The sequence below is a fragment of the Crocodylus siamensis genome, chromosome 9 (genome assembly GCF_052110815.1).
Source record: "Crocodylus siamensis isolate JL-2025a chromosome 9, ASM5211081v1, whole genome shotgun sequence".
NCBI classification, from domain to species: Eukaryota; Metazoa; Chordata; order Crocodylia; family Crocodylidae; genus Crocodylus; species Crocodylus siamensis.
Genome location: NC_143403.1, coordinates 48,829,134 through 48,843,746, shown reverse-complemented (window position 1 = coordinate 48,843,746; position 14,613 = coordinate 48,829,134). Strand labels below are relative to the sequence as shown.

General features: G+C 48.9%; 1 protein-coding gene across 2 annotated transcripts in view; it reads right to left on the bottom strand.

Moving 5' to 3' along the window:
* Positions 1 to 4,911: 4,911 nt before the first annotated feature.
* CASTOR1 (cytosolic arginine sensor for mTORC1 subunit 1) overlaps positions 4,912 to 14,613 on the bottom strand; it is a 28,742-nt gene continuing 19,040 nt past the window's right edge. For both annotated transcript variants that reach the window (XM_090061962.1, XM_090061963.1), the window contains exons 3-9: positions 14,413 to 14,606; positions 13,071 to 13,203; positions 10,256 to 10,379; positions 9,819 to 9,932; positions 9,350 to 9,432; positions 8,438 to 8,532; positions 4,912 to 7,460 (exon numbers count right to left, since the gene is read on the bottom strand). In XM_090061962.1, the coding sequence (XP_089918088.1) occupies positions 7,395 to 7,460; positions 8,438 to 8,532; positions 9,350 to 9,432; positions 9,819 to 9,932; positions 10,256 to 10,379; positions 13,071 to 13,203; positions 14,413 to 14,606 (809 nt within the window). In that variant the 3' untranslated portion in view covers positions 4,912 to 7,394. The remainder of the gene's footprint in view (positions 7,461 to 8,437; positions 8,533 to 9,349; positions 9,433 to 9,818; positions 9,933 to 10,255; positions 10,380 to 13,070; positions 13,204 to 14,412; positions 14,607 to 14,613) is intronic.

Here is a 14,613-nt window from a genome sequence, read left to right as displayed (position 1 = left end):
ATGCCTTTATTTATTTATTTTTAAAATCAGGCTTAAGAAATGCTATGGGGAAGCAACAAACTGAGGCTCTTAGGATGGTCCTTTCAGACTTGGAAGTATGAATAACTCTGTTTCAGTTGTGTTCGCTGGACTCCAGTGAACCTGGCCCTATGCTAGTACCCTGCAGGTCCCACTGAAGTGGAAGACTCCACCCACACCCTTGATCAGTGGGGAGCAATGGACACCAAGAACGTTGCCAACTCTGAATGCTTCCTATTAGCTACCATTTAGGAAACATCTTTAAGAGATCCATTTTCTTTAGTACATGTTCAAAATTTTTCCCAGACATTTGTGGAGTAGAAATACCCACTAGATTAAGCATCCCATGTCCAGCCTAACAGTCTTCAAAAGTTGTGAAGCCAGTGTACTAAACACTGGGTTTTTTTCCCAAAAAACCCTAAAACATGTAAAAGTACTCCCACAAGCATCTGGGGCCAGAGCTTGAGGCTCAGAAGCAGAAATGGCAAGCAAGCTTTCTGGAAACCCATCTGCCTTCACCTCCTTCACCAACAGCAGTCCCAGCCTGCTGGGTTTTCAACCACACAGAGCGAGACCACTAATAAAATCGCAGAGATGGATATTGGGCTGGAATGGCCTATCCCAATGCCATGTTCTCATGGTATCGCCACCATTACAACTAAAAGTTGACGTGGATACACAATGTGCTCACCCAACACCCTTCTAGCCAGGGCAGCTGTGCAGAACTTCAACAGAAGTCACTTTAGAAAGTCCTCTCCTCTCCAACAGTCCTAGGTTGTGAGTTTACAGAGGCACCAAATCCATCAATAAACCTATTACTCTATTATGGCCAGATCTAGGACGGATCTTTCCATTGCAGTTATTCCCCCACTTGCATTACAGCAACCATCTTTTGACAAGTATTCTCCATACTAACTTAAGTACCAAGTCTTTGGGCAGCTCAGCAGCCTCAAGCAAGCAGCTACAATGGTCACCACTACACACATGGTTGTTCTATTCACATATTTTATAGGTAAAATCTAGCAGCTTTCAAGGGGCATGTCCAGATGTGCGTGGGCATTTGGTTTCCTAGGGACAAGTAGCGGTGGCACACCTTGGATATCCAGAGTTTAAAAAAAATAAAAAACACCCGCAGAAAACAGACCCAGCACAGTGCACGCTCCAGCAGCGTTCCCCTGCAGCACAGAGAACACCAGTCTATGCAGTATATTTAGGGCTGGACCCGATGATCTGCAAGATCCTTTCCAGCCCCTAAAAACTATGGCTGCTGATGCCCGAGCACCCCAACTTGCCAGATGTACTCCTTAGCGGAGTCCCTGGAGGGCCAAGTGCAGGAGCTTGAGGAAGAGGTACACTAGCTATGCAGCACTGGCCCATGAAGACTATATCAACAACTACTGCCAGGCCCTACTCCAGGGAAATGGAGGAGAAGAACATGGAGAAGGGGAAAGGAGGCCACAGAGAAGACTGGCCACAACGACCTGTCCAGAGCTACCTGGAAAACAATCGTCTCCAAGTCCAGAGTATGCAGAGCTAGGGCCACTCCCCCCCGGCACTGCACAACAAGTACGCTCCCCTCACTACACACACGCGGCCTCCATCAGTTCTCAAGAGAACTCCAGATCCAGCTCCCCCCCCACAGTGCTCTCAAACAAGAAAAAGGAAGTGTATGCACAGTGGAAGCTAGGGATGGTCCTCAAAAAGGACTATACAAGAGTGGCCAGTATGTGTAGGGAAATGATCAGGAAAGCCAAGGCAGCGACTGAGTTTAAGTTAGTTATGGGAGTCAAGGACAATAAGAAGTCCTTCTTTAGGTATGCAGGCAGTTAAAGGAAAATAAATGCAAGTGCGGGACCCTGCTTAACACTTCAAGACAGCTGGTAACCAATATTCAGGGGGAAAAAAAAAAAAAACTGAACTCCTGAATGCCCATGACATTTATAAGTCAGCAGGACCAAATGGTCTCAATCCAAGAGTGCTGAAGGAGCTGGCTGAGGTCATCACAGAACCCCTGGCAAAGCTCTTTCAGAAATTCGTGGTGCATGGGGGAAATCCCAAGGATTGGAAGAGGGCCAACATTGTGCCCATCCTCAAGAAGGGGAAAAGGGAGGACGCTGGCAACTATAGGCTAATTAGCCTAACCTCCATCCCAGGGAAAATTCTGGGAAAAGCTCATTAAAGATCTTTGTGCAATACGCTCATGGAAGGCAAGATTCTGGACGACAGCTAGCACGACTGTTGTGGGTAGGTCTGGTCTTACCAATCTCATCTCCTCCTACAAACAGGTCTCTTGCCACCTGGACATGGGAGATGTAGTAGAAGTTATACACCTAAACTTCCAAAAAGCTTTTGACCTAGTATCCCACGGTATCCTTGTGGGAAAACTGGAAGATTGTGAGATCACCTGCTTGATGGTTCAGTGGGTGGAAAGCTGGCTACAGGGTAGGACCCAGAGTGTTCTCATGAATGGATCTGTCATCCAGATGTGAAGAGGCCAGTGGTCTCCCTCATGGGTCTGTGCTTGGACCGCTGCTTTTCAACATCTTTATCAATGATTTGGATGACGGAGTAAAAAGCTCATTGGCCAAGTTCGCAGACAACACCAAGTTATGGGGCAGCGTGGTCACTTCAGAAGATAAGTTGCAGATACAGGTGGGACCTGGACAGGCTCGAGAGTTGGACAGACCAGACCCAGATGAAGTTTAACACTTCCAAGTGTAAGGTGCACCATCTGGGGGCAAACAACCCTCAGCATGCATACTTGGTGGTGACAGCTCGACTTGCACCACAGCCAAAAGGAACCTAGGGGTAATGATTGACCATTGCATGAATCAGTGCAAGTGCAGGGCAAACAACCCACTGGCATGCAGAAACAGATGCATCTCATATAAAACTAAGGAAGTGATACTCCAGCTGTACTCAGCACTGGTGAGACCACAGTAGGAGTACTGCATCCAGTTCTGGGCACCACACTTCAATGAGGACATAGAAAAAACTTGAGGGTCCAGAAAAGAGCCACCTACATGATCATGGACTTGCAAGGCAAGCTGTATGAGGACCTGGGCCTCTTTAGCCTAAAGAAGAGAAGGTTGAGAGGGGACTTGATAGCAGTAAGCCACTCTCTCAGTGTGCATCGAGCTCCTGATGCACAGCAGTTAACTAGGGCACCCCTGGGGAACACCAGGAGCAGTGGACACTAACTCCTGGAAGACCACTTCAGGCTTAATGCCAGGAAAAACTCCTTCACAGTCAGGGTGTCCAAGTTGTGGAATAAACTCCCTCCAGAGATGGTGCAGTCACCCACTCTGGAGGTTTTCAAGAGGAGACCAGACAGTCCCTCACTGGGGTCAACTAATCCCAGCTGTCTTCCTGCTTAGAGCAGTGGCGGCTGGATCTAATATTCTGCAAGGTCCCTTCTAGCCCTTTACAATCTATGAAATTATGGTGATGCAAACATGTTTGCAGCACCATACACCACACGACTGTGCTTGTCTGGACACACCCAAAAGGTCAGGAAACAGCAAGATTGATTCCAATTTCCCCAGACACTCAAACAATTGTCCCCAAGGACAGCAGTGGGTCTGGATTGTCTGAACATGGCTTGACTGGCCAGGAGGGACAGTTGCATCATAGTTTAAGCCTATCCTACTAGCTGAAAAGAACTTTTAAAACTTGGATCTTTGGGACTAGATTTTCTGCATTCAAGAATTTCAAAGGTTGGGAAATCATAGCACTAGGATAGGAATGTAGGACTGAAGGGGGTGGGAAGGGGTTTCTCATACATCAAGCCCAGTCACATGCATTCACAGGCAATTTGTTAACCTGAGGAATCATTGCTTCAAATCCTCACGCAACCACAATTAAGGCAAATACCTGAAACACCAAGAACATCCCCATAACTTGCCATAGGTAAAAGCAGTGGAGAAAAAGAGTACAGACAATGCCCTGCTACTGCAACAACAGGAAAGTAACTGGGTAGCAGATGCTCAAATCTTAAGAGGACTATGCCTCATAGTACAGAAAAAGGTAAAGAACCCCCACTGGCTATGCCAATCTGATCCAAGGGGAGAAAAAAAAAAAAAAAAAAAAAAAATCATTCTTGCATATTTGGCAATCAAATGTGATCCTGAGTGAAAAAGCAGCCTGCTCAACCAGAAACCGCTGCATTTTCTTAACACTGGCAGGAGCCACCAAGTGCATTTCAGACCAATGCTTCAGAGTAAAGCACCCAAACAGAAGCCACATAGCATTTGGGGGGGGAGGGGGAGGCAGGGAAGAGAAAAAAAAATAATATTTCCTGGCACCAACTGGCAGCCAGCAAGAGCCCCAAGGCATGGAATTACCAGACACCTTCCACACCATGAGAGTTACCTTAATACCCCAAACTGGGGACTGCAAACACCCAAGTCCACATCTCACATACTCCCTGGTGAATGATAGGAATGGTCTGATAGGACACAGTTTTTCATAAGTGTATACAGATCATTCTTAAGGCAATTCTGGTTCTTCACATGCACCACATGGCTTGGAAGACCATCCCCAAGCTCCACTACTCAGATATCCTGGCAATTTAGAATACGATTTCTATATACAAGTTGCATCTAGGCAAGTCCATAGCTACTTGACCTTGACTGCTTGGGGTTTTTCAGCCTTAAAGCCTTCCCACCCTCAATATTATTTCCATGACTGCTCTTGTAAGAGTGATCATATCTTCCACCAATCTCCTTTTGTTCAATTTAAGGTGAGGATGTGCTTCTCTATCCTTTAGTGCTGTATCCCTCGAGAATGCCATGAGGTTCCCTAATGTTTGGCCTTTAGTAATGTGAAACTGAATACCAGGTCACTTGAAGGTGCTATTCCCTGCATTTCACCACAAGACAGACACACAAGAACTTCAGGTTTTTGAAAATGGAGTTTTATTGACTCATTTAAAAACTATGCAAAAATAGAAGTTTTAAAGGAAGCCTGGTTTTGCTGGCAGACCCATTCTTCCAATCAGCAAGAAACTCCATAGGAAGTCAAAGGTCTTCTCTAGGCACTGTATCCAAGAGGGCACAGGCCACTGCCCAGGGACTTGAAGCCTTTTCCAGAAGGCATTGTCCCATGGCTAAATATGTTCTGAGAACCTAAGCTTAGCCCCAGTAAAAACCAAAGCCCCACACCTAAATCTTCATGGCTGCAAAACAGCACACCAGTTAAAAGAGTGCTTCCAACAGCCCTGGTTCCAGGCTAGATGCTTGCTTGGGGGAAAAGGGTTGCTATGACAGAACACAGCAGGGGTAAGACATCAGGATAGTATTACCCCAACTGGGAGTGTTGGTAGTGTCCACTCAGCCAGGCTTTTGTAGAGGTTAGAGCCTTTGAAACAGAAAGAGTAGCAGCTTGAAATCCAAGAAAAATAGATTCTTCCAGCTTCTAAGTCACTGCCAAATAATGAATCTACTTCCTGTAAGAAACAGCTACACTGAAAAGGGGAAATGAGCGCAGGAGTGTTTCATGTAAGTCTTTTCCTATGAACTTGAGGGGCCATGTCACTCCTCTACATTGTGTATACAGGCTCTAAAGAGACAAACATCACCCATTCACCAAGAAGCAGCTTCCCTAGCCTGATGCTGAACAGGGTGGCCACCACCCAGGAGACAGACCCTCAGTGACACACCAGAAGCCTACCACCCTCTCTGGAAGTCAGCAGGATACTGGCAGAGCTGTGGGCATTCCACTACAGGCAAGAGACCCAAGAAGGTCCAGTCCTAAGAAGGCCACAGGAAAAAAGGCACAAAAACAAGAGCAGGGGTCACAGACCTTGGCTTCCAGAGGATGGAATTCCAGGCTCCCAGCACACCCCCATTTCAAAGGGAAATACTGACTTTTTGCTGTAGGAAAAGGTGACTGGATTATTCTATCCCTTGAAATCAGCATGATAAAAAAAACAGTTAAGCTCCTGGATACCTCTATGTAGATCACAAGTGTTGCTACAGCTACTACCCTGACTACTAAAGGCAGCATGGGCTGTTTCATCTCAGACCTCTTGGACACATGCTTCTTTCCCAGCACCACTGCTCCAATCAAGGGAATTCTTGCCATCATTCACTACCAGCAGCTTTGCACATTTCCACCATCCTCCCTTCACGCAATGCCCATTCCCTGAAGTAGGCAGCAAATCAACCCAAGATCCTCTGGAAATGGGATTGTTTAGCACTTCCCTCATGGCACACACCCCACCCGAGGGCAAATTGGGAAGTCCAGAGCATACCTGTCAATCCGCCACTTCACCACTAGTGCTGAAGACAGTGGATTTACTGCTTGGAATACAAAAGATTAAAAAAAAGTGTAACATTAACTGCAGCTAGCCAGCCCCAGAATGTCTTTAAGGCCATGGAGGAGCTTAGCCCACAAGGGGAAGAAGCTGTCCTAACAAGCTTTCCGGCCTTCCTTGCCTGGGAGGGCACTTCTACAGTAAAAGGTCAATTTAGGGACCTTCAGCCCCTTAGCTTAAATTTGCACATGGTTTTCTGTATTGGAGGCAGCATGTCTATCCCAGGCTCTCAACATCAGGGTCATTAACACTACAAGACCCAGAGCAACCCATTTCTCTCCACACCCATGACCATGTAGAGAGAGACCACCACAAGAATCCTTTTCCACAACAACCCAATGGCCAACATGTCTCCTCATGCAAATCAGCCACTGCCTTCTACTCACAAAAAGAACATTTGTCTTTGGCCATATCCACCTTGAGATGCCCACTCGATAAAGTCTAGGAAAAGCAGACCCAGCCTAGGAAAAGCAGATGCCTGAACCTGGCATCACAAAAATCAGGAGAAATTAAGTATAGGAAGCTCAAAGCAACTGTGAAATTGGCTACGAAAGTACTTAAAGGAAAAAGAGAGAGTGCCCAATTGAACTGAGCTGGGAGAACTCATCAAGGGGTGTGCAGAACATCTCTCCCTAGTACCAGTTCATAGTGCATCATGTACTCTGCTCCTTGTTTCAAGACAGGATGTGGGGAGAGTGGGGATAGAAAGGGTGCTGAATTAGGCAATACTGAACCTGCAAGAGGAAACAACTGGAGTTAGCTCATGGGATGCTCTGGGAAGAATTGAGAGCTCACACTCTTGCAGAGTGACAAGAAAACTCTTCTTGGAATCCACCTGAAGATGCATGTCCCTCTGACCCCATGTGCAGCAGTTCAAACCACTCTCCAGAAGCCTGGAAGATTAACAAGAGGCCCAGGCCAGCCGTCTGTGAAACAGGAGTGGAGTGTTCTCTCTCTAGTCCCATGAAAGCTCGACAATCCCACCGCGTTGTGTCGGGCAGTGAACTACACCCTCATCTTTCCAGATGGGTGATAGAGCACAGAGGAGACACCATGCCAGTTATCTGCCACTCTCCTGGCGTTTCTGGAGCACTTCAATGACACTGCAAATGCCTTCCTCTGGGACCTGGCAGAGAGAAAGCGAGGCCTATTATTACCAATGCCAATCCCTGATACAGGCTGCATGTCTTCTCTGCAACTGTAGGTCACCATCTTTGCTGCCACCAATTGGGCTTGGAAGATGGAGCTGGAAAGATAATTGGACAAATGTCTGAGTTGCTGCCTAGGCAGTTCCACTGGGAATGCTCTAGTTTCCCCATTTTAAAGGGCACCCAGGTCTGATTTCCCAAGCTGTCATCTCTCAACTTGGCAAGGGCAGCAGCTCTTCTGCTTCTCCTACCCTCATGCAACTTGGAGAAGGTGCTTCATCACTTTAGGAAGGAAGTGGTAGCCAGGCAGGGTTCACCCAGACCAGACTTCACCTCTTCTTTCAGGCCTGTATGCAGAGTTGGCACAGGCAGCCCATAACACCACAACAACCAAGTGCTGACAAACCTCTTCCTCTCCCCTTGAGGTCCCTCCCACTACCCCCAGGGCCTCTGCATCACCACAGGAGTAGTTTCTCACACTGCAGAGCAGGCTCAGAGCTTATGCACAAGGGAGTGGGGGCCAATGGCACTCATTCTTTGAATGAGATGCATTCCACTGCCTCCCACGGCTGGCAGTCACCACACAAAGGGGAACTGAACCCTGCACTGGTGGGAGAAGGACCAGACTGAAGTGCCACCCAGCATGCAGTCACTCTAGGCTAGGAGACACAGTGAGTAAGGCTGGCACTGTGCAGATACGAAAAGTCTAGGTTTAAGGCCAACGGGGAAAGCCTTGTTCAGACAGTGCAGGTCAGGACAGCCTCACTACTGTGGAATGTCTGGTCCTACAGCCTCCCAACTGGGCTCTCCCTTACACCCACCAGCTGCCAAGGCAGGAGGAAGTGACTCCAATGAGTACAAAACAGCTCACCAATCAGGCACAGGAAGTTAGCCTGCTAGCATCATTCTCATTCCCTTGAGCCTTTTCAGTCTGCTGGGACATAAGTCGACTTACCAAAGCATGGTCAAAGTTAAAGGTACTGATGTAATAGGCCGATATGTCTGCATCAGCCAGGGGCTCAGCAATCTGAGCTACGATCCCACACTCTTCTGCAAAAGGGGGAAGAGGGCACAGTGCAATGTCAGTATGCTTGAGAAGCCTAAACAGTGCTTGCCCCCCACACAGCTCAATCATGTCAGCTTTGCCCCCCATGGCCTCTGGATATGTAGCTGCTAGACTTGTACTTAAAACAACTCCCAAGGTGACTACTGAGATAAGTTTATCTTGGCTTACTGGACAGCTGGCACTCAGGTAACTTAAAACTTGCCCCTCTACCATTGAGCATCAATAGGAGTACAAGTCTGGAAAGAAGGAAGCAGCAAGACACATAGTCTCACTTCATGTATCACTGTCATCTGGATACTGGCGAGGCGAAGGATGGACAGAATACTAGCCAAGGACCTCAGTTCTTTGCTCAGACATGGAATTCTCCTGCAGCCTTAGGCATGGCACTTCATGCTTATTTATACTGTGGCTGCCATATCCCAGCTCAACTGGTCATGCCCACACCTGCTACCACATTTCAAAGGCAGAGATATGCCTGCAGAACCCCTCCATGTGTCTGCAGTATTTGAGCAGCTGCCAAGCAGCTTTACCAGCACACTTCTGGGTTTAGAAAGTGGCCATAGGCATGCATCGACAGGTCATACTGAGGGACAGCCCTGCCAAGATATGCTGCAGATGTGCATTTATCTGGGCTCAGCTCTTCACTAAGGTAGGCAGGGCTCTTATTCCCAGTCTCACAGGTATGCACCAAAGGACTACTGTAGTACAGATGGAGGCTGTCAAGTATCACATGACAGGGGCCATAGGAGCATTTAAGGGAGATGACAGATGAATGGAGGGTGCTGTGAAGATTCCACTTACCAAAACCCAGAGGCTGCCCCCCAATTCTCACCATCCTCCAGAGCTCACCCGTGGAGCTGGTCAGCAGCAGGTTTCTGGGGAACCTACCAAAAAAGAAGACAGCCAACAAATAAACCTGGTCACTGAGTACATTATCCCTACCTTGGACCTCAGCCCCCAACAGCCAGTGCACATACCCAAGAAATGCTACCCGCTACAGGGTCCTCCACCCTCCTGCCTGTTCCAGTCACAGGTCAGTAATTCCTGACATCAGTGGCCTCCCTTGCTAAATGCTTTACCCATCTGAAGGGCCCACCAACTGACAGACACTGGAAGAAGAAAGGGAGTGGATAGGTACCAAGGAGAAGTATACACACCTCAGAAACCCCACGCCCACAATCAAGTACTAAAGTATATGGGCAGAATTTTGTAGCTTGGAACGTATCAGAGACCTGGTACATGGTTGACCTGCATCCCAGAGGATACCTACTTCTTCTGTGTTTCTGCATCCATAACAATAGAGATGTAGCCCTCAATCAGCGAGAACGCAAAAAATGTGATGGAGTTGAAATCCTGGCTGCCTGGGGCAGCTTCCTTTGGAGGACTGCAAAACAAAGTGGTGGGAGGGAGGGGTGGAAGGGGCAGAAGAGAGGTTAGCCCCAGATGCAGGGATACACAATTGTCCTGCCCCCTCCATCCTATCACATCATGAAGCATGGCTTTCCTGGACAGCTAGTGTGGAACCATTTGTAGGATCTCCTCTGCTGGAGTTAACAGATCACATTGTCAGCATCTCAGATATAGGAATGGTCCATTATGCCACACTGAGGCTGACCAGTGCAATGCTCACCCCAGTGGAAATAATACTGGAAGGTGAAGCTAAGGCCTTTCTTTTCCTTCCCGAGAACAGCCCCTGCAGCCTCCTACCTGTGCGAGTAGAACAGGACATCCATAAGTGTGGTTGCAATAGCTGGCAGGGTGTCAGGAGCCACAGTCAGGATGCAGAACTTGTTTTGAGGACTCTGCACAGGGTGCACGGTGGGGTTTGCAGCTGGGAGGAGACATAAGCATTAGCATAGTCCGAGCACCAGCCAAGCAGTCTTCTATAAGCACTACAAAAGCTCCACACCATACATCTGAGGCTATGTCAGTCTGATCAGACTCAGAGGCAGCACTGGGAGCCAAATGGGAGGGCTCTGCAGACCAGATCCAGCCTGTGCACCATAGGACAGCCACACATGGCACCAAAGGGAGATGTGCTTTGCACTGTGCAGTGGGTACTGGGAACACCAAGCCTCCTGGATGCCTTAAGTTTCAGCTAATCTGAGTATGCAATCAGGTAAACTCATCAAGGAGCACTTTGCCTTGGTCCTTGCAGTTGCCACATCACAGCAGTGCCACCTTGAGGCCACACTGGGTATGAACCAGCTTTCCTGCTCATGCAAGGGGGAAACCATGAACAGTCTGGATTTCAGTAGCTCAGGGGTGGGCAATTATTGGGGCCACAAACACTTTTGGTGAGCTGTCACTAGCCAGGTCAGCACTGCAGCACCCCTCACCCTGCCACGCTGCAGCTCACCAAGCAGCTCCATCTTTTCTGCCTGGCCATGCACCTCTGGGATTGTGCAACAGTGACAGCAAAGGGCCAGGGCAGAACATGATCCTCTCCCCCACGGACCAATACTCACCACAAGGGCTCCTCCAAATCCCAGCTCTGACCCACATCCCAGCAGACCTGTGATCCGCTGCCTGCATACCTGTGACTGGCACCAGAGTGGTTTGTGGCTCTGTCCCAGCCCTGAGCTGTCATTGACCCAAGGTCCCAACCTCCCTTACTCATCCCACTCCTGAACACAACTCCCCATTCCATCTGCCTGCTGACACACCCTACCCACATGGGTCCCACCCTCAGCAGTAGGTGTGGGGCAGACTTCCTGGGATGCCTGGGCAGCAGGCCCAGGGCTGGCAGGGGCTGCAGCCAGGAGCTACTGGGAAGCAAGTCCAGATGCCATGTCACCCCAGTCCCACTACACACCCAGGGGTGGTGGGACTCACCATATGCGCCACAGCCCAGGCTACCCCCCTGGAGCGGCCTGGGCTTGACTGAGGAACCTGCCACAGTCCAGATGGAGTGGGGGGGGGGCGGGAAATGAACCACCCAATTAGCTGTTGGCACTGAAGCTTTCAGGCAGCCCAATCAGGTATTACTGTGGTGCCAGTAGTAGATCAGGAGAGCCCAGGATAGGCTCCTCTGGAGGTGGGGGCAAGTCCCCTGGCTGGAGAGCCTGCCTCTAAAGGCACTCTAATGTGCCAGTCATGCACAACCCCAGGACACTCCATAAACATGTGCACACAGCTTTAGCTGGCACCTGCTATGAGCTGGGGTCCAATAGGAATCAAAGATGAGGTCCTGGCACCATCTAGTGGTGGATGTGCTACTAAAAATACCTTTTTATCCCATATGCAAACTATTAATATAAGAGGGCTTATAAATGGTTACAAGGCTCACCATTTGACCATGTTGAAGACACTAGATTTTGTATTTTAGCTCCTATAAACGAGCCAAGAAAAGGTTTGCTGAATGGCCAGAAGCAACTACTGTAATTACTTGACTCTAAAACAAGGTTATTTTCCAGGAGACGGGGGAGCGGTGGGGCTCATCCTATACTTGAGTACCAAGCCCAGGACAGGTGGGAGCTCAACTCAAACCTGTGGTGTGCCACTTGTAGGAAGGAACCATGCAGTCTGCCCCTGCCGTCTCAAGTGGTCATTTGCCTCCCCCCCCAACTTGCTTACCTTGAGCTCTGGCTCTGTCCCCTCCAGCTCCAACCCAGCCAGACCCAAAGCTGCCGCTGCAACTTCTGCCTGGCTGGGCCAGGACCAGGGCCAGGGCTGCTGCCAACTACCCCAGACAGCAAGTTGGGGAGGGAGAGAGGAGACAGGAACAACAGGACATGGGGGATGTGGCTCTTAACTCCCCCCCCCCGCTCCATTTACACACAAACTGCTTTCCACACCACAGCAGTGGGGGATGCTAAGAAAACAAAAATTTAAAATGACAACCCTCAAATAACCAGATTTTGTATGTGGAACAAGTATAACAAAATTTAAAATTGATTGTATACATGGAAATTAAGGGGGCGGGGAGCATTTCTCAACTTCAAGTAGTCTTAGATTCAGGTAAATAGCAGAGACTGTTGATTAGGTCATTTAAACAAAAATAAATAAATCAAAATCACCCAAGCATTCTCTGTAAACTACCCACAAATGGAAATTTAAAAAAGTGACCACTGCTGGCACCCTTTGACCAGCCTGCAGCTCTTTCCTGACCTCTAAACATTTCCGTTGTCTATCAAAATTTGATCTATGAGAAACCGGCCCCATCAGCATGGACTGTGCTGGGCTGCTGTCTGTACTGACTTCAGAAGTAAACCCATGCTTGATTAGAAGCGACAATGTCCTCGTTTCTCACCTGTCTGCACACCAAAGGAACGCCACTGTGAAGCATGACACCCAGTAGACACAAAGGAAATACACTTGGCCCAGTGCAGTGTCAGCCTTGCAGTAAGCTTGTTCCCTTAGAGTGTTTAACATTATGCTGGGCATTCACCATTAAGGCAGATGCACTGCTTTTGTCTGCTAGCTCAGGACACAGCCTGTGCTTCATTATGGTGCTCCTGAGTAGTTATTTGATGTAGACATTTGACAAGTGTTAGATGGGGTCCGGGGGGAGGCAACTTACCAGGCTTGGGCTTCAAGAAGCCATTGCTCACATCATCACAGTTAACAGGAACAGACTCTCCATTCACTTCCTTGTAAATATCAAACTCTCCTGCCAGTGTATGGATCACTACTGGCAGGTCCTTTTCCCGTACCTGTGAAGGGGAGGAGAAATGTTTCCTTGCTCATGCTTTAGCTTAGCTTCCACTATCCCCCAGAGTCTACTGGTCCCCTCTGCCTTCCTCCTGCTCATACACTGAAAGAAGAACCAAGATTCAACTAGTTCTTTAACCCAACTGACCCATCTAACACATTTCAACTAAGCACCTTGCATCACTATTGTAGACAGAAGGAAGATCCCTCTAGGATCTCCCTTTTTATTACAAGACTCACCCTTGTCACCCTCAGAAGAGCATTCCACTACCTAACACCCTGAATCACAACCTGGTGTCCAGGAAGTGAATACATTCATCTGACTATGAAGATCAGGAGCATCAAAATCACCAGGGCCCACAAGCTAGAAGAGTGGCATGGGCTGGTCCACAGGCCAGACAGACCCCCCGCCCCCAGCATACCTGATCTAGCAGCCACTGCAGCTAGTCTGGGATCTGCGCAGCATCTGGTGCAGATTCTGGAGTGGTCAGAATGGGTGCTGCAAGATGGCACCATCTAGTCAGAACAGCAGGTGAACTGCTTGAGGTGGTCACCCCAGCCAGACCACACCACACATGGTGCCCACCCCAGCAGCTTCAGGACCTATGCTGCATGCAGAACCTGCAGGTGCCATGTGCCATGCAGGTCCTGGGCCAGTTGGAATAGGCATCACGTGTGGTGGACATCCCAAAGTGGGAGCCATATACAGTGCAGTCTGGCCAGGGCAGGCAGTGTGCAGCATAGCGGCCACTCCAGCCATACTAAGCTGCACGTATTGCTGATTCCAGACCAACTAGAGCAGCTGTCAGATGCGGTATAATGGGGAAGGGGGAAAAAAAAAAAGGGGGTACATGGGCCTAATCTGGCCCTCAGACTGGCCCCATGCCACAGATGTGCATTGTGCCCCAGGCCTGACATGGCCTTTTAAACTGGCCTCATACCATGGGTATAAACTGTGCCCTGTGTGGGTCTGATCAGACTCAGAGGCAGCACTGGGAGCCAAATGGGAGGGCTCTGCAGACCAGATCCAGCCTGTGCACCATACTTTTGACACCTCTGCAATAGATGAATGGTGCAAAAGCTCATTATTGTTACTCAAATGCACCTTTGTGAAGTCGCTTCCCTATCTTCTTCCTTAAGGCCAGATAGGGGCCTCCACTTGTACCCTATAGCCAAGAGGGCTTGCTCTAGATCATGGGCATGGGACTCACCAAGATGAAGTCTGTCTGGTAGGTAGACAGCATCAGCACTGAGACATTGTGCTCTGCCAGCGGTGCAATGACTGACTTGGCAATCTTTGTCACTCCTGCAGCCTGGAAGCTGGTAGATGATCTGCCATTGGATAAGACGTTGAGCACCAGCCAGGTGGAATCCACCACCTGCATGAACTCAGATAGAGGCAGCTCTGAAAT